This window comes from Furipterus horrens, unplaced genomic scaffold, assembly GCF_987537825.1.
Source record: "Furipterus horrens unplaced genomic scaffold, mFurHor1.1.pri manual_scaffold_5, whole genome shotgun sequence".
Taxonomy (NCBI): Eukaryota; Metazoa; Chordata; class Mammalia; order Chiroptera; family Furipteridae; genus Furipterus; species Furipterus horrens.
This window is the reverse complement of record NW_028327175.1, coordinates 97,345,921-97,370,488: the sequence shown is the minus strand read 5'-3', so window position 1 is coordinate 97,370,488 and position 24,568 is coordinate 97,345,921. Positions and strand designations below refer to the sequence as shown.

The 24,568-nt window shown below is 39.2% G+C and overlaps 1 protein-coding gene across 1 annotated transcript in view; it reads left to right on the top strand.

Moving 5' to 3' along the window:
* Window positions 1–23,286, top strand: part of LOC150009127 (general transcription factor II-I repeat domain-containing protein 2B) — a 62,518-nt gene extending 39,232 nt beyond the window's left edge. The window contains exons 10-16 of the mRNA XM_090276900.1: window positions 7,774–7,830; window positions 10,254–10,319; window positions 17,611–17,688; window positions 18,582–18,665; window positions 19,393–19,576; window positions 19,900–19,928; window positions 21,495–23,286. Of these exons, the coding sequence (XP_090133026.1) occupies window positions 7,774–7,830; window positions 10,254–10,319; window positions 17,611–17,688; window positions 18,582–18,665; window positions 19,393–19,576; window positions 19,900–19,928; window positions 21,495–23,086 (2,090 nt within the window). The 3' untranslated portion in view covers window positions 23,087–23,286. The remainder of the gene's footprint in view (window positions 1–7,773; window positions 7,831–10,253; window positions 10,320–17,610; window positions 17,689–18,581; window positions 18,666–19,392; window positions 19,577–19,899; window positions 19,929–21,494) is intronic.
* The last annotated feature ends 1,282 nt before the right edge of the window (window positions 23,287–24,568 follow it).

The window sequence follows — 24,568 nt, the reverse complement described above, 5'->3', positions numbered from 1 at the left end:
CAACCATCAAAACTGTCTCTGTATCCATGATACTATCTGTGTTCTTGTTGCTTTTATTTTGTATTAAAAATGTTATTTATTTTTAGAGAGAGCAGAAGGGAGGTTGGATGCCTCTTACATGCCCCCTATTGGGGACCTGGCCTGCAAACCAGGCATGTGCCCTGACCGAGAATCAAACTGGAGAACTTTTGATTCGCAGGCTGGTGCTCAACCACAGCCACACCAGAAGGGGGCTTAGTTTGTTTTTTAGATTCAATTGTTGATAGATATGTATTATTGTTCATAGTTTTGGTCTTCTTTTTCTTAGGTCCTTTTAACATTTCATATAGTAATGGTTTGGTGATGATGAACCCCTTTAGTTTTTTCTTGTCTGGGAAGTTCTTTATCTGTCCTTCGATTTTAAATGATAGTTTTGCTGGGTAAAGTAATCTTGGCTGTAGGCCCCTGCTTTTCATGACTTTGACTATTTCTTGCCAATCACTTCTAGCCTGCAAAGTTTCTTTTGAGAAATCAGCTAACAGTCTTATGGGAACTCCCCTGTAGGTAACTAACTTCTTTTCTCTTGGTGCTTTCAAGATTCTCTCTTTATCTTTGGCATTTTAATTATGAATGGTCTTGGAGTGGGCCTCTTTGCATCCATCTTGTTTGGGAGTCTCTTTGCTTCCTGGACTTACATGTCTATTTCCTTCACCAAATTAGGGAAGTTTTCTTTCATTGTTTCAAATAGATTTCAAATTTCATGCTCTTTCTCTTCTCCTTCTGGCACCCTATGACACAAATGTTGGACCTCTTGAAGTTGTCCCAGAGGCTGCTTATACTATTCTCATTTTTTAGTAATCTTTTTTTCATCTTGTTGTTCTGATTGGTTGTTTTTTGCGTCCCTTTGTTCCAAATCAATGATTTGATTCTTGGCTTCATCCACTGTACTGTTGTTTCCCTGTAAATTGTTCTTTATTTCAATTAGTGTATCCTTCATTTCAGACTGGATCTTTTTTATCCTACTGGGGTCCTCACTAAGTTCCTTGAGCATCCTTATTACCAGTGTTTTATACTCAGCATCTGATAGATTGCTTATCTCTGTTTTGTTTAGCTCTTTTTCTGGGGTTTTGATCTGTGCTTTCATTTGGGCCATGTTTCTTTGTCTCCTTGTTTTGGCAGCCTCCCTATGTTTGTTTCTATGTATTAGGTAGAGGTGCTATGACTCCCTGTCTTGGTAATTTGGCCTAATGTAGTAGGTGTCCCGTAGGGTCCAGTGGCACAGCCTCCCCTATGACCCAAGCTGGGTACTTGAGGTGTGACTTTCATGTAGGCTGAGTACACCCTCCTCTTGTAGCTGAGCCTTGGTTGCTGTTGGCAGGTCAGTGGGAGGGATTTACCCAGACCAGTCAGCTGCAAGGACTGTCTGTGGCCACTGACCACCAACCTCTGCTCTCTATGGAAGATCATCTGTGCAGGAGAAGGCTGGTGGTGCTCTGATGTGGTCTATAGCTGTCTACTGGGTGCACAAGCTCAGAAATTTCCTGGGTGATGCAAGCCAAGGTCAGCCCCCAAATGTGTTTTGCCCGGTGCCCCCCTGTCTGAGCTATAAAACAATCTGAGATGGCTGCTACTTGTTCCAGGCTTGCAGAGTTCCTGGCAAAGCCAGCTGTGAATCTAAGCTGGCTGCTGCTAGTGATGGGCCTGGGGCTCACTGAAGTCAGCTGTTGCTTGTTTCAGAGGATTTAGGAACTTGTGAAGCATGAGCCAAGACCAGCCATTCATATGGAAAAGTAGCTTGGGTGAGTCAGAGTCTCTGGGGACCTCCAGGTTGGGGCAAACAGTTTTAGCCTTGTTGATGGAGTCTCAGATATGGCACCAGCCTGCAGGCTCTGTGGCTCTGTTGGGGGGAGTTCAGAAAAGGGACAATGGCCTCAGCCCACCTTTCTGTCTGGGAGAACACTGTCCCCCAGCTCTCGCTTTAGTGCTAGACACTTCAGTTTCTCTCTTTATGCTACTGGTGCCTTTCAAGCTGCTACTCTGGTGCTGAAGCTCAGAGGAAGTGAGTCTGAATAAGTCTGTGTGTGGGTTCTTTCGGAGGAACTGCTTGGTACTCTAGGAATTTATTCTACCATCTCAATCCCTGCTGGTTTTTGCAGCCAGAAGTTCTGGGGACTTATCTTCCTGGCACTGGAACCCTGGGCTGAGGGCCTGGTGTGGGGCTGGGACTCTTCACTCCTGAGATAATCCCTCCCGAATTTTTATCCCCCACATGTGACTGTGGGACCAGCCTGTTCTGCGTCTCCACCCCTCCTACCAGTCTGGATGGATGTGGTTTATTTAATTTCATAGTCGTCACACTTCCATTCAACTTGATTTCTGATGGTTCTGAGTGATGGTTGTTCTCTTTTAATTATAATTTTGATGTGGTTGTGCAAGGAGGTGAGCTGTGTTTACCTTTGCCACCACCTGACCAGAAGTCAACATTAGGCATCTTCTAACTCACTTCTTTTTTTATATAATATTGTGGTAGAATACACATAACATAAATTTTATTATTTTAACCATTTTTTAATGTACAGGTAAGTGGCATTAAGTACATTCACACTGTTGTGTTACGATCACCACCATTATCTCCAGAACTTTATCATCTTCACAAAGAGAAAACCCCATACTAAACAACAACTCTCTATTCTCCCTTCTCTCTGCTCCTGGCAACCACCATTCCACTTTTTGCCTCTATGAATTTGTCTATTATAAGTACCTCATATAAGTGAAATTATGCAGTATTTGTCGGTGACTGGCTTATTTCACTCAGCATGTCCTCAAGTTTCATCCTTGTTGTAGCAGTTATCAGGATTTCATTGCTGCTCATTTGTTTTTAATTTTGCCTTTTTTTCTCTATTAAATGGCCTGTATTCTATATTTTAACCCAAATTTGATGACTAAATTTGTACTCTAAAGCAGTTCCTTTGAAAAAGTTATTTTGCTGTTGAAAAATTCCTCATTCTGAAGTATTTCATATGTATCCTCTTTCATTTTCTAGAGCATGTTTGTATTTTAGAGTTAATATACATTGATTTTACCAAGTATGATATTTAGCTCTGGATTTTGACTTCTTAAAATGGAAGAGGAGGGCCATAGCTGGTTTGGCTCAGTGGATTGAGCGCCAGCCTGTGAACCAAAAGGTCGCAGGTTCGCTTCCCAGTCAGGGCACATGCCTGGGTTGCAGGCCAGGTCCCTGGTTTAGGGGCATGTGAGAGGCAACCAACCAATCAATGCTTCTCTCTCATACCGATGTCTGTCTCCCTCGCTTTCTCCCTCCCTCGCTCTAAAAATGAATATATAAAATATTAAAAAATTAAATAAAATGAAAGAGAAAGGAAAGAAATGCATTGGCCTACTTCTGTTTTTATGTAAACTTTGTCTTGCTTAGACTTGAACCTAACAAGAAGCAATTTGTTTTTAAATTATTTACCTCTGCTTCTGTTTGGTAAAGTCACATAATGGACTTTATATTTAAGTGATTTGTATTTGTATTATTATAGTTCCATGTTGCCCAGCTTGAATAGTTTGATGATGTAGCGTTGAATTTACTGGGTATTCTGTAATGAGCCAAAGATGGCCTCAGTATATTGGCGCCTAGGTTGTTTATGTCTTCACAGCAAACTGAGACCTATTAGCTCAAAAGCCTGCTGGTGACAAACTCCAAGTACACCCAACATCTGCCTGGATATAGGTGAGAAAAACCCCAGGGCTATAAAGGTCCCCAGCACTGCTACCTCTCACAGTTCTCTGACCCAGAGACGCCCCCATCTGTGCTGCTGTGTGACGTCACTTAGATACATAAGCCCCTTCCCTGTCTCCCTCTCCCCGGACGGTCCCTTGCCGCTCACCTTTATAAGTGTGGGTCCCCGCCCTGAAGCCGCAGGACCTTTACTTCTGTGAGGGACTCTCCCCGCGGGCGCCCCGTCAGTGTTGCCCAGATAAAGCCGTGCGTGCTAGCGCCACCTCGTGGTCACATCTCTTTCCTGCTCAGCCCTGAAATCCCTCGAACCCCCTAAGTTTGATCTTTAGCTGAATTGTGGCAGAAATAGACGAACTGATGTAGCAGTTCGCAAATTCAGTTGCCACACTATGCGCTTTAGCTGTAGAAAGGCTTTCCCATCCTCAGGTGAGGATTTAAAAAATAATAATAATAATAAAATGTCTAACAAAAAAATAAAAAGAGAGAGAGGCCTTCCCAATTTCTGTTCTGCCTGTGATCACCCCAAGGTTAACTTGTATTTCATGTCACCACAGAACCTGCGTAGCAGTGCGCTGGAGACTTAATGGCAGCGAGAGTCACTGGTTAAGGGGGCCGGAGGACCTGTGAATACACAGCCTCAGGGCAGTGCTGGCAGGAGGGCCCCCCCCGGGGGTCTGTCCTGGTCTGTGCCGCCTGCGTCTTCTACTAGTAGCCTCTTCTCAGCCCACACCCCCTGCGACCTCAGCCTCCCTCCTGCTCCTTCCCTTCCAGTATTACCAAACATGGGCAAGAGGGTGGAAAGAGAAAAAGCTTTCTTCAAATAATGGCAGGATTAGTAAATAAACAAAAAGTTAACTGTGTTATCAGGCTGCAGGCCCTCCCACAACACTGTTGGCTGTGAGTATTCAACGGGAAATATGTGAGGAGTCTTCCTCCAAGACCTTGGTGCTTGGATTTCAGCCCTAAGAATGGGAAGTAAAGCCCCACGTTGTAAGTCATTACACACGGACCAGCAACAACATGACAGCTTTCTTTTTGTCACTCGCTGGAAGAAAAACTTTATATCAGTTCAGTTCCATGCCCATGTCTGCACTTCACAGTAAGAAAAAATATATAAGAAAAGCATAAAAACAAGGCTTTTGGGTTTTTTGTTGTTGCTGGCACACAGACATTGACTAATAATTTTATATAATAGAGTCACTGATAATAAAAACAAAAATGTTTTGGAATTCAATCTGTTGCCTAGTAAAGTATTGCTGAATTCCTCCCCTCCTCCTCAAAAGAATTTTGGGGAATAAAAAATAAGGCTTTGAAAAAGAAGTCACACAATGTCCCCATTCTACAGCCCCTAATTAACAACGCATCTCAGCTGTGATCACCAATGCCATTAAAACCATTTGGACTTGATCACGAGTAGATCAGTCTGACAGGTCCTAACTCCCTGGCCCAAAGTTAACCTTACAAAGTAGAGGTAACCAGATATTATGTACCTCCTAACAGGATCTCATATGAAGTACACCTTTGGGATTCTTGCCCCCCTAAAATCAAACCTAAGTCTGAACCAGCCTCTAGACTTAACTACCAATTTGTAGGAAATGCGGGATATACAGGAAAATAAGAAAATACCGCAAGGTTGCAGTTAATAAACTCCAGATCAGGAGAAACTCAACAAGATAAATGTGCTGATTTCTTCATATAAATCAAGGTTTGTTTGTTTGTTTTAATGGAGAGAAACCTGTTCTGTAGTAAAAGATTTAAGAGGCTTTTCAACCAAATGCAGTATGTGGGCTTTGTTGGGATCCTAATTGGAGCAAATCAACTGCAAAAAGACAATTACTGCTTCCTGTGGAATGCCACATGATGACTGATAAATGACCGGAATGCTAGAATTGGAAAGTCATTATTTTTTAACCATTATAATAAAATATTGAATCAAGAAGGAATCATCAGTGGATACTAAATCTAGAGAGAAATTTAGGAGTGGAATACTTACATGATCTTAAAATTGCTTGTCACTTTCAAGAGGGAGAGAGAAAAAAAGTATACAGTGGAGAAATCAAATAACACCTTAATCATGTGATCAAAATTCATATCACTAACATGATCTTAAAATTGCTTGTCACTTTCAAGAGGGAGAGAGAAAAAAAGTATACAGTGAAGAAATCAAATAACACCTTAATCATATGATCAAAATTCATATCACTAGAGAGAGACAGATGAACTCTTGGTCAGTCGGGGCTGCTATAACAATACCATAGAGCAGGGGGCTTAGAACCAGCAGAAATGTATTTCTCACAGTATTGGAGGCTGGGAAGTCCAAGATCAAGGTGCTGGCAGATCCAGCATCTATTGAGGACCCACTTCCCAGTTCATGGATGATCATCTCACTGCATCTGCCCATGGTGGAAGGACAGAGCTCTGGCATCTTTGTTAAGGGCACAAATGCCATTCATGAGGGCTCCACCCTCATGACCTGATCACCTCCTAAAGGTCCCAGCTCCAAGTACCATCACATTGAGGGTTAAGCTTTCAACATATGAATTTTGGAAGGACACAGTTAGCCTATAGAAGACATCATATGCCTCCAGATGTGATACCCTGAGAAAGATACACCATCATCTAGGCCAGTGGTTCTCAACCTTCCTAATGCCACGACCCTTTAATATAGTTCTTCAGGTTGTGGTGACCCCCCAACCATAAAATTAATTCATTGCTACTTCATAACTGTGATTTTGCTACTGTTATGAATCGTAATGTAAATATCTGATATGCGGATGTATTTTCATTGTTACAAATTGAACATAATTAAAGCATAATGATTAATCACAAAAACAATATGTAATTATATGTGTGTTTTCCGATGGTCTTAGGCGACCCCTGTGAAAGGGTCATTGGACCCCCAAAGGGTTCGCAACCCACAGGTTGAGAACCTCTGATCTAGGCAGTATTCTGGCTGAAAAGGCAAAACCTGAGTCATATCATGAAGAAACATCAGATGAGCTCAAAGTGATGAACATTCAAGGGGGGTGGTTCTAGTCTTAAAAAATGGCAATGCCATAAATATCAAAGACAGACTATGGAACTGTTCCAGATTAAAGAAAACTAAAAAAGACATGACAACAACAAAAAAAACCCATCCTGATCTCAAACTGGCTTCTCTATGGAAAGAGGAAGAGCTATAAAGGACATTTGGGGCAACTGACAAAATCGGAATATGAATGATCGAATAAATAAAAGTATTTGTCTCAATGTTAAATGCTGTGATTTTTATAACTATAATGTGATCATATAAGAGAATATCCCTATTTTTAGGAAATAATCACTGAAGTATTTTGAGATAAAGGGCCATGATGAATGTAACTTTCTCTCAGATGGTTCAGGGAGAAGGAAGTATGTATATATACAGCTATCTCTCCCATACAGATAGATTGGCGGTGAGAAAAATTACAAATGATAAAGGAAATGGTAAAATGTTAACATCTTATCGGAGTAAAGGATATATAGATCTTCTTTGTTCTGTTTTGTTTTTGCACCTTCTCTGTAAGTTTAAAATTATTTCAAAATAAAAAGTTCTTTTTAGAAAAACGTTTATGAGACAATTGAGAAAATTTGAACAATGACTAGGTATGAGATGAGATAAAGAAAAATTGTTAATTTGGGGAATCATCGTGATATCCGGGTGATGCTAAAGGAAGAGAGTTGTTCTCTTACTGGTACCTACACAGTATTTGCACATTGAATTCTACCGTATCTGGAATTTACTTTAAACCATGAGGGGGTTGGGGCTCAGATGAAACAGGATCACATGAGTGGTAACTATTGGTGCTGGGGGATGGGCACATGGCTTCTTGTATCATCTCTCTGTTTTGTATGTTTGAAATTTTTCCAAAGAACAAAGAGAAAATACAAAGAAAGGGTCATTTGTGCAAATTTTATTTAAAGGAGTCTAAGTGTTTCATGTACATTCCTGTGCAGGTCTTGTTTTAAATTATTTCTTTTTTGAAATTTGTATTTCCACCTTTTTAATACATCATTTGCTTTCCTTTCAGAAAACCATCATTCTTCTGCAATCAATGAAGTAATAGAAATGGAATTGCCAATGGAAGGTTAGGAAAATGAAGCATTTTATTATATATACTTTTTTTTTTTTAAGTTTACAATATTTTACAGAGAACACACTCTTTTAAACACACGTTTGAAAATAAAGAGGGAGACTTCCTGGTGTGCTTGGTTAGAAAACAGGTCGAGTCCTAGTCCTAAAATGTAATGTTAAGTATGCTCTCACTGTCGTACTTTCCTGATCTGTAAGTGATTCTGCTCAAAGCATCTGGAGGTAGAAAGTTAAGTGGTTTAAAAAAAAAGTTGGCACTGCTGCGATTTGTTGCTTTATTTCACTTTGTCTTTTGGATGGGCATGCCCAAGTTCTTTTTAACTGAGTTGAAAAGTATTATAGGAAATTCTTTTTTTTCCTCACCTGAGGATATGTTTATTAATTTTAAAAAGAGAGGAAGAGGGGAAGGGAAGGCAGGAGAGAGAAACATTGATCAGTTGCCTCTCATACAGTCCCCAACCAGGGACCCAACCCACCTTTCGTTCTACAGGACGAGGCTCCAACCAACTGAGCCACCAGGCCAGGGTTTAAGAAATTCTTGAACTAGAACTAAAATTTGATAATACTTCCCTCAATTCATTTATAAATCTTGAGCCTCGTATTTAAGGCCTGAATTCTTAAAGTGGTTTGTACAGGTCCACAGTAACATTAATAAACTTCCTCTCCAAATCTAGAGGCATGGGACGTCTTTGTCAGTTTACAGGCAAGATGATATTGTTTTTAGGAGTTAGTTGTACGTCTGTCTTAGTAGCAAAATTATTTGTAATTTTCTCTAAGTAAAAAGTATTCCAAGGAGCTGATTTGCAGTTGTTTTAATAGCTTCTCTGATTTGAGGGATCTGGAGTGGAGGACAGTTCCAATGGCCCCCTGAGCCATTTGTCCAATCTGCTGACCTAAAAGAATTTGGATAGATTTTCCCGGAGAACATCCTACTCTAGAGTCTGGTCTTAGAACTGTTCACTCACTCATAAAGTTAGTCATTCTGAACTTAATTACTTTAAACTAAGAAAACAAGTTATTCTGTTATTTTTTAACTTCCATTTACTCTTCTGAATTCTATATTTTCTATTGTGGTAAAAAACACATAACATAAAACTGACCATCTTAACTGTTGTTAAGTGTGCAGCTCAGTACTGGCTGAGTCCTGAACATGGTTGTGAAACAAATCCTGAGAACTTTTCCATTTTACAGATCTATTCCCAGTAAGAACCCCTTCCCTCCTGCCCTGGCAACCCCATTCTGCTTTCTGTCTCTATGAATTTGACTACTCTAGGTGCCTTATGTAGGTGAAATCACATTGTATTTGTTCTACTGTGACTGGCTTATTTCACTGAGTATAATGTCCTAAGGGTTCATCCATGTCAGAGCATATGACAGGATTCTTCTATTTTTTTTCTTCAATGCAGTCTCTGACCTTCTCTGGATGTGAGGGAGGACAATTAACTTGAACTCTGTTGAAATCTGTTCCTCCATTATAATATTTTACTACCCTTTGTTAAAGCCTAAGGTGTTTTTTGGTCTTTTTTTTTTTTTTTTTAATGGATAGATAATATTTAGAAAAAAGAAAACCTACATAGGAAACAGTTGTAGAATTGGTGGTGAGTCAGAAAGATTTCATTGGATGTTGGCCTTTGAATTACTTTATTTCTGAAAGACATTTTTATTATCATACTATAGTGGGAAGCCAATTTCTGATAGAGCTGAGTTAGTTTGATTTCTTTTTTTAATTTTTAAATAATTAAAAAAGAATAGTACAGAGAGGCCCTATATACCTTCATCCATTTTTCCCCAAGGTTACATCTTACATAACAATAGTACACTATCAAAACAGCTAAAATTAGTTTTGAGTTCTAGTCTTTCTTTCTTTACTAACAATTAATGTAAGCTTTGCCAGATCTTTCTAAAAGAAGCCAGAGTCAAATGAGATAATCTAACCAGGTTTTTATTCATATGTAAAACTTAATAATGTGCCATAATTCTTGTCCACCGGAAAACACGATTGTGCTTCCATGTAATAATACACTGTGAACACCCAGGGGCTGCTAGCAGGATAAGAGGGGTGCTATTAACCAAAGCAAACGGCTTTTTTTTATCCTAGTAATTCCTGATGACAACAAGAAAACACTGTGACCACATGAATTCCATTAGCTCAAATAGAAGGATATTCTGTGTCCATTAATGTGGATAACTACGTATTATTTGATAATGTCTGAAAGTTTCTTATCTCTTCTTATCCCTTATAAGATTATCCTTCATTACCCTTTTATCCCTTCTAAAATTAAAATTACCTTTATGTTTATTAAGTACAAAATGTATTTAAAATGTCAGGATAAGCTACATTTTTGGTGAAGGAGCAGTAAAATGTTGGAAAATGAGAATATAGAATAATGAATGTCGTTTTACACATTTTTTTTCAAGCTTCTACTCAGCTTGTTCCTTCAGAATCGAATGAGGACCCTGAAGCCGAGGTGAAAATTGAAGAAGGTTAGTTGCTGAAACCTTCCTCACATTCACACTAAGTATAGTTTTCATTTCTTCTTAAAGGATTATTGTAGGGAAAAGATTGAAATTAATATATGTGCATGTATGACCAGAGCAACGCATGTTCCCATCAAGTACACAGTGCCCTAGGCTTTTTAGACTTTGAATTAGGACATGCAAATTAGCACTGGGCTGCGAGGGACAAAATTGTACTCTGTCCAAGTGAGAATGGAATGAAGGGGGAGGGGCGGGGAAGAGGACAGGGAAGGAAGGGGCTAGTTCACTCAGAAATATGCCTCTCCTGTTGGGGTGTGGTAAACAGCTCAGAAATTACAACCAATCAGGCCTGGAATCAGTGAACTTAGTTTAAGTACAGGTATCTAAAGGAAGCAAACTTCAAAGTATGATTTTTAAAAGGTTTATGCAATCCACTATGTAAGATTATTTTCTTTAAAATACTTACAATCTGTTTGGTTTGGGTGTTTTTTTAAATTTGGCATAATATTTTATTAAAACTATATCTTTTTTTTAATTAAATTTATTGGGGCGACTGGGATTTTTGCTTTATGTTTGTTTAAAAACTACACCTAATAGTTGTAAACATATTCTAAGGATATTCTTTACAATTAAAAATTCTTAAAAACATTTTTATTATTCATACAAATGAGACCATTTATCCTGGATTTTGTGGATTTTCAACCCATTTAGTTAAAGGAATGTACCAATTTTCTTTCATTGTGATCCATTTAATAATCTGCTAAAAATATTTTTATCTCTGATGCTGGAATATGAGCTGATCCATAGTGGCTTCCTAATATGAGAAGGTCTTTTATTTTATGTATTTAGTAATGTTATGAGGTCTCAGAATTAATGTCATTAGGTACATAATTCTGTCCTAGCATTTAATGAAATCTCACTTATGTGAACAGATGTGATTTTGAAGTGGTAAATCTTAATTATAAAATATTATATTAGTAAAATCTGAATTATAAAATTGCAATTTTGTCATTTTTCCATTGGAAACATGACTTAACAAGAAGCCAGTAGTATTTGGATAATAGTGCACAAACTATACAAATTATGCTTTGAAAATAAACATTTATGCCCTCAAAATTTTATTTACTTTTTTTCTTTTTTGGGTGACTTCTTTTTTACTTAGAGATAATATTATTTCCCTTGAAGCATCACAAGGTCTGAACTGGTTTTGTCATGGAGAATTTTAAGATTGAATGAATGTTCGCATTCTAATTTGATTATTCTGATGTACTTCACTTTTTTGAATTCTAAAAATGGTTTCATTAAGTTGATTACTTTAGGGGGAAGACAACCTCTCTTGTCATTATTTATAACAGAGAAAAAGTGGGTGCAATTTAAGTGCCCAGCAGGTAGAGAATGGATCTTGGTGATCCATTTGGAAACATGCTCACGGTACATTCAGTGTGAAATGAAACTATTTGGCCCAAGACAAATTATACACAAAACAGAGGGGGGCTAAAAGAAATCACAATTTATGCTGGAATCTCAATTTTGTTTAGAAAAAAATTCATATAGAGGCTTCCAGTCAAGATGCCTGAGTAGGAAAACACTGTGCTCGCCTCCTCCCGCAACCGCATCAAAATTACATCTAAACTACAGAACAACCATCATTGAGAACCCCCTGAAGTGTAGCTGAGCAGAAGTCTTATAACTAAGGATATAAAGAAGAAGCCATATTCAGAGTGGGATGGGAGCAAAAACATAGAATGGGCTGGCTCCACACCTGTGTGTGGCAGTTTAAAATCTGAAGGGATATCTTGGCTTTAGAGGTCCCTCCTCAGGAGTGAGGGATCCAAGCCCAGGGTTTCAGTGTCAGGAAGAGAAGTCCCTATAACTTCTGGCTGTGAAACCAGCAGAGGTTGTGGTTGAGTAACAGAGAGGGCAGCTGGAGTTTCAGGTGTTCCTCTTAAATAAACTGCACAGACTCACTTGCTCTGAGCTCCAGTGCTGGGGCAGCAGCCCAGAAGATGCCAAGGACATATGGGGAGGACCTGAATTGTCTGGTTTTCAGGACAAGGGCTGGAGGGTCAGCTTTCTCCCAGACAGAAGTGCTGGCAGACATCATTGCTCCTCTGTTGAGCCTTCCGTACTCTCCCTTCCACCCCAGCATGCAGGTACAGGCAAGTGCCATGTCTGAGTCTCCAGCAGCCTGGCTAATACCCTTCACCCTGACCTGTTGATTCCCTGAGACTCCATAAGGTCAGCCCTGCACAACAGCTCCTCCTCTGTAGTCATGGCCAGTCCTCAGAACCAATGACACCTCCCACTGAGGTGTCAACAGCAATCAAAGCTTAACTACAACAGGAAGGCACACACAACCCACAGAAGGGACACACCTGGAGTACCAGCTCAGGTGACCAGGGCAACTATACCAGCTGGCCCCACAGGACACCTACTACATAAGGCCATGTTGCCAAGACTGGGAGACATAGCAGCTCTACCTAATAGACATAGCAGCTCTACCTAATACACATACACACACACACAGGGAGGCAGGGAGGCAGCCAAAATGAGAAGACAAACATGTCCCAAATGAAAGAACAGGACAAAACTCCAGAAAAAGAATTAAACAAAATGGGAGAAGCAATCCACCAGATGCAGCATTCAAAACACTGAATATACGATGCTCAATGATCTCAGTGGATTTCAACAAAGAGAGAGGAAACAACCCTGGCTGGTGTGGCTCAGTTGGTTGGAGCGTCATCCAATACACCAAAAAGTCAGGAGTGTGATTCCTGGTCAGGGCACATACCTCGGCTGCAGGTTCAATACCCAGTCAAGGTGTGTATGGGAGGCGACTGATCGATGTTTCTCTCTCACATCAATGTTTCTTTTTCTCTGTCTCTCTCTCTCTCTTCCTTCCTCTCTCTCTCAAATCAATAAACATATTTTTAAAAGACATAGGAAACATAAAAATGGAGATATAAACATAAAAAAGAACCAGTCAGAAATGAAGAATATAATAACTGAAGTGGAGAATACACTACAGTGAATGAACAGTAGATTAGATAAAGCAGAGAATCAAATTAGTGATTAGGAAGATTAGGTAGTAGGAAACACCCCGAAAGAGCAGCAAAAGGAAAAAAGAATCCAAATAAATTATTGTACTTTAAGGGGCCTCTGGGACAACTTCAAGCATACCAACATTCGCATCATAAAGGTACCAAAAGAAGAAGAGACACTGCAAGGAATTGAAAACCTATTTGAAGAAATAATGACTGAGAACTTCCCTTACCTGGTGAAGGAAATAGACATACAAGCCTAGGAAGCAAAGCAAGTCCCAAACAAAATGAACTCAGAGAGGCCCACACCAAGACACACCATAATTAAAATGCAAAAAGTTAAAGAGAGAATCTTAAAAGCAGCAAAGAAAAGCAGGTAGTTACCTACAAGGGAGCTCCCATAACATTATCAGCTGATTTCTCAACAGAAACTTTGCAGGCCAGAAAGAATTGACATGAAATATTCAAAGTGATGAAAAGCAAGGACCTGCAACCAAGATTACTTTACCCTAGCATTTTCAACCTGTTTTGTCTCATGGCACACATAAACTAATTACTAAAATTTTGTAGCACACCAAAAAATATATTTTATTTCTTGCTGATCTGACCAAAAAAATAGGTATAATTTTTATTAGTTCACACTGGTTAACTATTGTGTTTTCTGTTGTCATTTTTTATTTGATAATCTAAGGGAAAAGAGGTTAGAGCCCCTGACTAAATAGTGAGGATTTGCATGTTTTTTGCCAAACACCATTTGAAAATCACTGCTCTATCCAGCAAAGCTATCATTTAGTATTAAAGGACAGATAAAGAGCTTCTCAGACAACAAAAAGCTAAAGAAGTTAATCACCACCAAACTAGGATTGCAAGAAATGTTAAAGGAACTTCTTTAAGAAGAAGAAGAAAGGAAAGGAGAAGGAAGAGGAGGAGAAGATCAAAAGCATGAATAATAAAATGGCATAACTACATATATATCTGAAATTACTTAAAATGGATTAAGTGCTTCGATCAAAAGACATAGATAGAGTGGCTGAATGGATAAGAAAATAAGACCCTTACATATGCTGCCTTCAAGAGACTCACTTCAGATCAAAAGACACACATTGAAAGTGAAAGGGTGGAAAAAGATATTTCATGAAAATGGAAATAAAAGAAAAGAAAAGCTGGGGTAATAATTCTTATACCAGACAAAATAGAATTTAAAACAAGGCTATAACAAGAGATAAAGACGGGCCCAGCAATTCCACTAATTTGAAAAGACACAGGCATCCATATGTTTACTGCGGCATGATTCACAATAGCTAAGATATGGAAACAACACAAGTGTCTATCAATAGATGAGTGGATAAACAAGAAGTAATATTCCATATATTATGCCATTAAAAAGAATGAAATCTTGCCATCTGCATGGATAGACCTAGAGGGTATTATGTTAAGTGAAAAAAGTCAGACAAAGAAAGGTAAATATCATATGACCTCACTTACACGTGGAAATCGAAAAGACAAATGAACAAACAAAATAGAAACAAACCCATAGAGAGAACATTTTGATGGTTGCCAGATAGGAGCGGTGTTGGAGGAGTGGGTGAAAAAGGAGCAGGGATTAAAGAATACAAATTGGTGGTTACAAAATAGTGATGGGGATGTAAAGTACAAGGAATATATTCAATGATATTGTAATAACTATGTATGGTATCAGATAGGTACTAGATTTATCGGGTAAACACTTCATAAGCTATATAAATGTCTAATCACTATGGAGTACACCTGAAACTAATATAATATTTGTATGTCAACTGTAATTGGAAAATAAAAACTTTTTTTTAAAGACAAATTAATATGTAGGAAAAAAGTACATAAAAGAAAATACAAAAAGAACTATACCAACAGTATTGGAATTATGCAGAATTTTTCTTTTCTTCTTTTTACCTTCACTATTTCCCTAATTCTCCACAGTAAGCATATATTTCTTAAGTATTGAGGGGAAAATTCAGGTATCGATTGGGTCTGTGCAAATGGACAGCTTCTGCTGGTTTTAGCCTGACAGCTAAAAGTGAACACCGAGGAGATGCTCCCTGTCCAGGGATGATGTCCGTGACCCACAGATGGATTTCCCATTAGTGAGAATGGATTTATGCTGATTCTTCTGTACTTGAAGTCAATAGGGCCTAAGTAGGGTTATGGATAAAACATATTTATACAGCCCCGTTTCAAAGTCTTCATAGGGTGTCAATGTGGCATCAGGTTCCAACATTCTGAGCCATACAGTAAGATTTTTTCCTTAAAATTCCACCAAACGAAACCCTTAAATTACTTTTAAAATATTTTACTGAGGTGACATTAACATAAAATTGCCTATTTTAGAGTGAACAATTCAATGGCATTTAGTACATTCACAGTGTTGTGCAACCAGCACCTCCTCTCTATAGTTCCGGAACATTTTCATCTCCCCAAAGTAAAACCCCATTCCCACCGAGCCGCCCCTCCCCCTTCCCCACTCCCACTCGGCTAACTAACCCCTGCCAACCAGCGATTTCCTTTCTGCCTCTTATCGATTCACCTCTTCTACATACTTCATATTGATGGACTTATACAGTGTGTGACCTATTCTGTTTGGCTTCCTCCACTTAAAATCTTCAGGGTTTATCCATGTTGTAGCATATATCAAACTTCCTTTTTAAATCTGAATATCGTCTATTGACGGACACTTGGGTTGTTTCCTTAAAGTACTTCTTAGACTATGAAGAGAAGAATCACACGTTAGCATCGAAGTCCAGCAGTGATTAGGATGCCGGAAATGTTCTCCGAGGCAGAGGCAGCCGCTATACTGTGCCACTGTCTTGTGGGTCATTGCGATTGCACAGGAAGTGTAGGCTGGACCACCCTTTTGTTCTGGATGGAAGTTTTTTAAAGAATCAGCCATACATTATTTGACAATTAATTTAGCCACTAACAAGCATGCATCTAGCAAAGGACCAAAAGCTTTTGGAAGTTCATCATAGGAGTGTTCATGTCCTTCAACTGACAAGGAATATTATGATGGCTCATAGAAGATGAACCAGATGAGCAGTTTTAAACTAACTTAGAAGGTTACTGAGCAGTCAGATCAACAAGAGTCACTGTTTATGTAATGTGAGAGTTTCAGAGCAGTTAAGACTTGGACCCATTAGTGAAAGTGCCATCCATTTATTTGAAGTATGTAGGGTAATTAAAATTGATTAACTGCCAATTTATCCACTAATTATAATTGGATTTTGATCAATTTTTAAATTGTACTTTATGTGTTTTGTGACAGATGTGTATATTATGAGGAGTCAGTTTTAATGATGAAACATTAGCACTTTACTAGAACATAATGACCTGAATTTGGGCCTGGGCTTTTTGGAGGCTCAGTGGTGTTAAATACTCTGAAAGATTTTTCTTACTTCAAGGTGATGATGGAACCTCACAGTAGGTTTGGTAATCCCTTAATGTTGAACCTGGCTGTTAAGAATCAGACCTTACAGGATTTATTAGACCAGAAAAATGACTAATTTTGAGGAAAAGAGCAGCACATTTTCCCACATTTCCTTCAAAAATTTGTGTTCAGCAGCACAGAACACCGCAGGAAAACCTGACGGCTTGTGTTGCTGGTGTGGCTCCCTGTGTCCCTCTGAGGCCTTGCTCTCCACATAGATAATCTCAAGGGCCCAAATGATCATTCACACAACACGTGGGCTGAGCTTTGAGTTCCTGGGATAGGACTAGACAGGGTCATTTGCATTTTTCACCCAGATCTTAAGTGAATGTTATGTTTATCATTTGACAAAAAAAAAAAACATGACAACATCAGCCCTGCGTTTACTGTCAACACTGAGCATTTAAATCGTATTTCATAGGATATCTGTCTGCTACTTAAATGTCCTCTCGGACACATTTTTATATATTATTTCCTCCCCCACCCCCTTTAAACTGAGAATAATGACAAAGGTGATATACTTTTAAACATCCTTCTTTTAATATCTAATTAAACTGACTGAAGTATTGGGGCTATGAACTAAATAAAAGCAATTGTGCCATTTCCCCCTTTGACTTCACCATTAAACTGCAGAGACTCAAATATCAATTAATGCCAAGCCATCTGGTTTTCCTCCAGCTAAGTGTTCTCAAGATTTAAAAATGTTCATTCTGGGTTTCTGAGTAATGACACTTTGACATTTTTAGAGGAGAATTGACCTGATTTTCTGTAAATTCTAAATTTCAATTTCTGTCTTAAGGAAACACAAATGCATCCAATATTTCAAGTTCTGCAGCAGGTTTTGAAGATCTTAACATCGTTCAGGTGACAGTTCCAGGTATGGAAGTTATTTGGCTTTATCATAAATAATATAATATTTTTATTTTATTATATTTTAACCATTTTGTGAATTAGTCTCTTGGTTTTTTTTTCCTTAGTTCACCCTGTCAAATATGGAATGACAATTCAGGAATAGAAAATAAGCTGCAGACTCCCACACACTGAATATCTTGCTTATATCAAACATTGTTAATCAGATATATTGCTCTCCCAACCCTGCCCTGGCATTATGTGGAAAATGCACCTCAGGGCAGACAACTCCAAGCATTAGCTACCATTGAATTAGAACTGGCCACAGAGGTGGAATTTATTTGCTACCCATCAAGTAATCTTTCTTGAATAAGTGTATGTAAAATATATTTGGAGAGGTACAACAGAATCTAATAGCATTGTTCCTCTGGAGACAGAAACTGAGATTTGAAATAGGGATGGAAGAGAGAGATTTCATTATGTACTATTTTATATCTCCTGAATTTTGAACCATGTAGTTGCTTTATTTATTCAAAATTAAGTATTAAGTATTGAAAAATATTCTCTTCTAATCTTAATACATCTTATTCCTTTTACATGTCATGTTGCATTGGCTAGGATTGCTATTATGAAGTTGAAGAGTAGTGGTGAAAGTGGACATCCTTGCTTGTCATGATATTGAAAATGTTCCTGAAAGTAGTATGTAGTATGTTTATACAGCTATAATTTGGAAAATTCTATACCATCTGTAGTGGCTTCTATTTACAAATTTCTAAAATTCTTAATTTTTGCTAAAACTAAACTGAATGATAAGCCAGGTTAAATGATCTTTTGTATGCTAATGAGTATTTCCTTTAACAGCTTTCTTGGGGGAAAATACATTAATAAGCCTAGTTTGCTCATTTGTTTAATTATTTTCAGATAATGAGAAGGAAAGATTATCAAGCATTGAAAAGATAAAACAACTCAGGGAACAAGTCAATGACCTCTTTAGCCGAAAATTTGGTAAGTTTTTGTATCATTACATATCCAAAATATATATTTGCAATATTTCTCTTTTTTTAATTTTTTAAAAGATTTTATTTATTTTTTAGAGAGAGGGAAAAGAAGGCAGAAAGAGGGAGAGAAACATCAATCAGCTACCTCTCACATGCCCCCAAGTAGAGATCTAGCCTGCAACCCAGGCATGTGCCCTTGACCAGGAATCGAACAGGCGAACTTTTGGTTCACAGTCTGGCACTCACCGCACTGAGGCACACCAGCTAGGGCATGCAATATTTCTTTAATTGAACACCTTAGCTAAGAAACTGAAGGAGCTATAATCAAAATTAGTATGTATTTTTACCGAAGAGCTTTTACATGGAAACACTGATTACAATAATAATAGCTATCTTTGATCTGCTGCATTCTTACCATGGCTGAGCATTGTTTTTAGTACTCAACACATGATTATAAACATTTAATCCTCACAAAAACCTTTTTCAGTAGAAGCTATGATAATGCCTATTTAATGGACAGAGAACCTGAGTCTGCTCTACTACCCATTGCTAATTTCAAAATCAGTAGGTTATTCATACGTCATAGTACTACTGCAGATTAAAGTAATAATGGCTGATCACCAGTACTGTGACTTGATAGGAATGATTTGTAAATCTTGACATTAAAGATAAAGTGTGGTTTGGGTAAATAAATGATGAGCGCAACTAATTGTTTGCTGTTTGTCTCATCACAGGTGAAGCCATTGGAGTGGACTTCCCCGTGAAAGTGCCCTACAGGAAAATCACATTCAACCCTGGCTGTGTGGTCATCGATGGCATGCCCCCGGGGGTGGTATTCAAAGCCCCTGGTTACCTGGAAATCAGCTCCATGAGAAGGATCTTGGATGCCGCAGAATTTATCAAATTCACAGTTATTAGGTAAGTGAGAGGTCCCCTCTTGGTCATGAAAACAAATCTGCAGACAGAAACTTGCTTAAAATGGACAAATCGGGGCATAGGGACCTGTACCCCAGGAGGTGGGCGGTGGGTCCCTGCAGTCAACTGCTGCGACTGGCTGCCACTCAGCTCATTTTATCGTATTCTGCTTCTTCGAGCTGTGTCCCTGTTCCTGTTTCTCGGTGATCAGGGGCAGCCTGTCTCAGTTTTATCTCCCACTGCCTAGCATAGAGTTGGCACTCACAAGTTTGTCAAATAGAACTAAATGAATGTTCTCGCATTCACCAGTGTCTCTTTCTCTCCAGACCCCTTCCAGGCCTTGAGTTCAGCAATGGTGAGTGTTCGGGGTGGTGAGCTCATTCCAGCAACCGCTGTGCAGTGGGACATGTCGGTGGGCACTGACCACAGGGTCCTTGCTTCTTGAGCCATAGAGCAAAGCAGGCTGCTCTTTATATGCATTTTATTTTTCCTGCTTGTAGCAAAGTCTTATAATTCTGTTCCTTGAATTTTATTAGCCAGGCATTCCTTTTCATACATCAGTTTGATGGAGCTTCCTGCACAGCAGACCGTGTATATATGTGAGCCCTGATGGTCTGGGCTCATAGAGTGATACTGAACTATTCCATCTCAGTTGGTGGATAGTGACTGCTTGACCACCCCAGTCTCCCCTGCCCCACCCCTTAACTTCCGCAGTTCAGCTGAAAGGGGTACCACCTGGCACAGTAGGTGCTCCCAGAGTCCTCCCCCTGCACCCCAGTGTTGAGGTTGACATCTGTTCTAATTGAGCAATGCCCCAGGCACTCTGCTGGGTAAATATTCTGAATGTCTCCCCTGGAATTATTGCAAGCAAGTCAATATCCTATAGTGTGAGTGAGGCAGAAGGTGTAGAGATGCCCTTACGAGCTTGAATTACTAGGGAACCTCCTCAAAGTTTGGAAACTTAAGTATTCTTTTTCAAACGCTCAATTATTACTCCTAAACTCATCTGGTTACTAAGTGATTGCTTACATTTTTAATAGCTTTCTTGAGGCATAATTTACATGCCAGAAAATTCACTTATGTAGAGTGTACACAATTCAGTGGCTTTTAGTAAACTTAGGGAGTTGTGCAGCTATCACCACAATCTGATACTAGAACATTTCCATTATCCCCCCCAAATAGTCCTCCCAACCACTTGCAGTCATTTCCCATTCCCAGCCCCAGCCCCAGGCAAGCCACCCACTACACTGACTTTTTCTCTGCATGTATTTATTCTCTTTTTTTTTTAATATCTGATGTCAAGTTCAAGCATTTAATTTTCTATTGAAAGACTACCAAAAGTGAGTTTTTATGTCTGTGTTCTCTCAGAGTAAAGGTTACCTGCATTGTGGCCAGGTCCTTTAAATTAAAAACAAGCAGGTTCTGTGCAGTTCTGTGGCTACCACCTGTGTCTTGTGTGACTCACAGCAGGTAAACTGTGTACCTTCTGTGCTCATTCCCTTCTCTGATTTCAAAGTTCTTCTGAGAATCAAGTGAAAAAAATATCTGTTAAGTGCAAATATACTTTCCAATCATTCTTGTTTAAACCAGATGTAGTAAATAGAGCTACTTGTTGAACTTCACCGAAGATATCTTTTGTTTGGCTCATATACCTTTTAAAAATGGGAATTAGTTGCCAATATTAAAAAGCCAGGGACTTTTTCATGAAAATTGATTTCCACGTTTTCTTTAGAAATCTGAAGTTCCGGCCTTGGAGGGCCCAAACGGGCAGCAATTTGCAGGGGTGGGGTACTCTCCAGTTAACCATGCCTCCCAGCCACTTTATCTCTCCCATTTGTCATCATGCTTTTGCTGCTGTTTTTCTAATAGCAGAATTAAAGGAAAAGTGAAATATTTTTGTCTCCCTGTCTCTGTCAAAAAGTGGGAAAAAGAAAGATAGACCAAGAAGGCCGTGTATTTCAAGAAAAGTGGGAGAGAGCATATTTCTTCGTGGAAGTGCAGAATATCCCTACGTGTTTAATATGCAAACAGAGCATGTCTGTGTCAAAAGAATACAACCTGAGACGCCATTATCAAACCAACCACAGTAAGCACTATGACCAGTATACTGAGCAGATGCGTGATGAGAAGCTTCATGAGTTGAAAAAAGGACTCAGAAAGTATCTCTTAGGGTCATCAGAAATTGTGTGTCCGGAGCAAAAACAAGTGAGTCCAAGTGAAAATGCTGCCGTGCAGCCTGTAGAAGATGTGACTGGGAACTTATGGGAGAAGTTACGTGAAAAAATCAAATCATTTGTGGCATACTCTATTGCAATCGATGAGATCACAGATATTAATAATACCACCCAGTTGGCAATCTTCATCCGTGGTGTCGATGAGAATTTTGATGTGTCGGAAGAACTTTTGGATACTGTGCCCATGACAGGTACAAAATCTGGAAATGAGGTATTTTTGCGTGTCGAGAAAAGTCTTAAAAAGTTTAATATCGACTGGTCAAAATTAGTAAGTGTGGCCTCGACTGGCACCCCTGCCATGGTAGATGCGAACAATGGACTCGTTACAAAACTTAAGTCCAAGGTGGCAATGGTTTGCAAGGGTTCAGATCTGAAATCCATCTGCTGCATTATTCACCCGGAATCACTTTGTGCTCAAAAGTTAAAGATGGACCACGTCATGAATGTGGTAGTTAACTCTGTGAACTGGATATGCTCCCGCGGACTGAACCACAGCGAGTTTACAACTTTGCTCTATGAACTGGACAGCCAGTATGGCAGCCTTCTGTACTACACAGAGATCAAGTGGCTCAGTCGTGGGCTGGTGCTGAAGAGATTTTTTGAATCGTTGGAAGAAATTGATTCCTTCATGTCATCTAGAGGAAAGCCCCTTCCTCAGCTGAGCTCTCGAGACTGGGTCAAAGACTTGGCCTTCTTGGTTGATATGACAATGCATCTGAACACTTTAAACATATCTCTCCAAGGGCATTCACAAATCGTTACACAAATGTACGACTTGATTCGGGCATTTATGGCGAAACTGTGCCTTTGGGAAACTCATCTGGCAAGAAATAACCTGGCCCACTTTCCCACACTTAAATCAGTTTCCAGGAATGAAAGTGATGGTCTGAACTACATTCCCAAAATTGTGGAATTAAAGACTGAATTCCAGAAAAGACTGTCTGATTTCAAACTCTATGAAAGTGAACTGACCCTGTTCAGCTCCCCTTTCTCCATGAAGATCGAGAGTGTGCATGAGGCGCTGCAGATGGAGGTTATTGATCTGCAGTGCAACACAGTACTGAAAACCAAATATGACAAGGTGGGAATACCGGAATTCTATAAATACCTCTGGAGTAGCTATCCGAAATATAAAAACCACTGTGCAAAGATTCTCTCCATGTTTGGGAGTACCTACATTTGTGAACAGCTGTTTTCCATTATGAAACTGAGTAAAATGAAATACTGCTCCCAGTTAAAGGACTCACAGTGGGACTCCGTCCTCCACATCGCAACATGAAGAACATGCTCCCGGCAACTCCCCATGGGGTATAAAACTAGAATCCTCTAGGCCCAAGGGATTTTGAGAAGGGAAAATGAATTATTAAATGTTTGTGTTTTTCATTATGACTTGGAAATGTAATTTGCAGTATCACACCTGTTTTTATGATATTTTATGCTTCCCTATAGTCCAGTAAAAATCAAGAACGTTTTCTTGTATTTCTAGGAGTTGGCTTTTCTTATGCCTGGCCTGTGTCACTCATTCACCTACTTGCTTGGCGCCGGTAGCCGTGGGGCCAAGATCTCCAGATTTACATAAGTCATCAGAGAACAGAGGGAGATAGACAGATGTGTATATTCATTGAGGGTCACATATGCACACACATTTATCACACACCCCCTTCAGATGGTGCCCCTTGTGACCTAACATGATTCCAAGTTTAAGTAGACTTGGTTGGAAACAAATTCACAGATTGTAGTATTCCTGTGTTATCAGCCTCTGCCTCCACATGAACCCAGAAAGGTAGGGCTTAAAATGGAAAACCCAAAAACAAATAACATTTGCCTCGAAAGGGCAAAGAAAGTTGAGGTTGTATATTTTTTCAACTTTATTTTGAAGCAATTCAAATGTATAAAAAAGTTGCAGAAATGAAAGTAATATGCCTTTTAGCCAGATTCTCATATTGCAGCATTTTACCCCTATGTTTTATCACTTGTTTACTTTCTCTCCCTGTCTCTCTTGTGTGTACAACATTGCCTACAAGTGTATAAATGAGTAACTATAACAAGTATGTAAATGCCTGCCCATAATTTTTATGAACATTTGAGGGAAAGTTGTACATATCATTTACCCCTAAATACTTTATGGAGTGTTTTCTAAGAATAGGGATATTCTTGCCCTGACCGGTGTGGCTCAGTTGGTTGGGCATTGTCCACCAAGCGGAAGGTCACTGGTTCATTTCCTAGTCAGGGTTCATGCCTGGGTTGTGGGCCTAGGCTCCACTGGAGCATGTGCAAGAGAAGCAGCCAATTAATGTTTCTCTCCCTCTCTTTCTCCCTCCCTTCCCCTCTCTGTAAAAATAAATAAATAAAATCTTTTTAAGAAATAGGGATATTCTCTTCACATTACCAGAATTTATTTACCAACTGCAGTATATCAGATGTTGATGCAATACATTTTACTGTTTGTATTCCAACTTTGTCAGCTGACCCAATAATGTCCTTTGTTTTGTAGCATTTTCCCCCTGGCAGGTTGCCATTTAAAAGCATATATATATATTTGCCATTGGAATTAGTGACCCAAAATTGTGACTACCTTCCAGGTTGTAGGAATTAATCTCAGTGTGCAGATAGGCTGAGGATCCTGATCTGATGACCCGTTCAGGAAGCAGTGGAGGAGAAGTCTTTAATAAAAGTGAAGGGAACCTGCAAGAGAGAGAGACCAAACTCCAGGTGGTTACCTGACAACACACCCAGCCCAGCTGGAGCCTGACTGCATGTC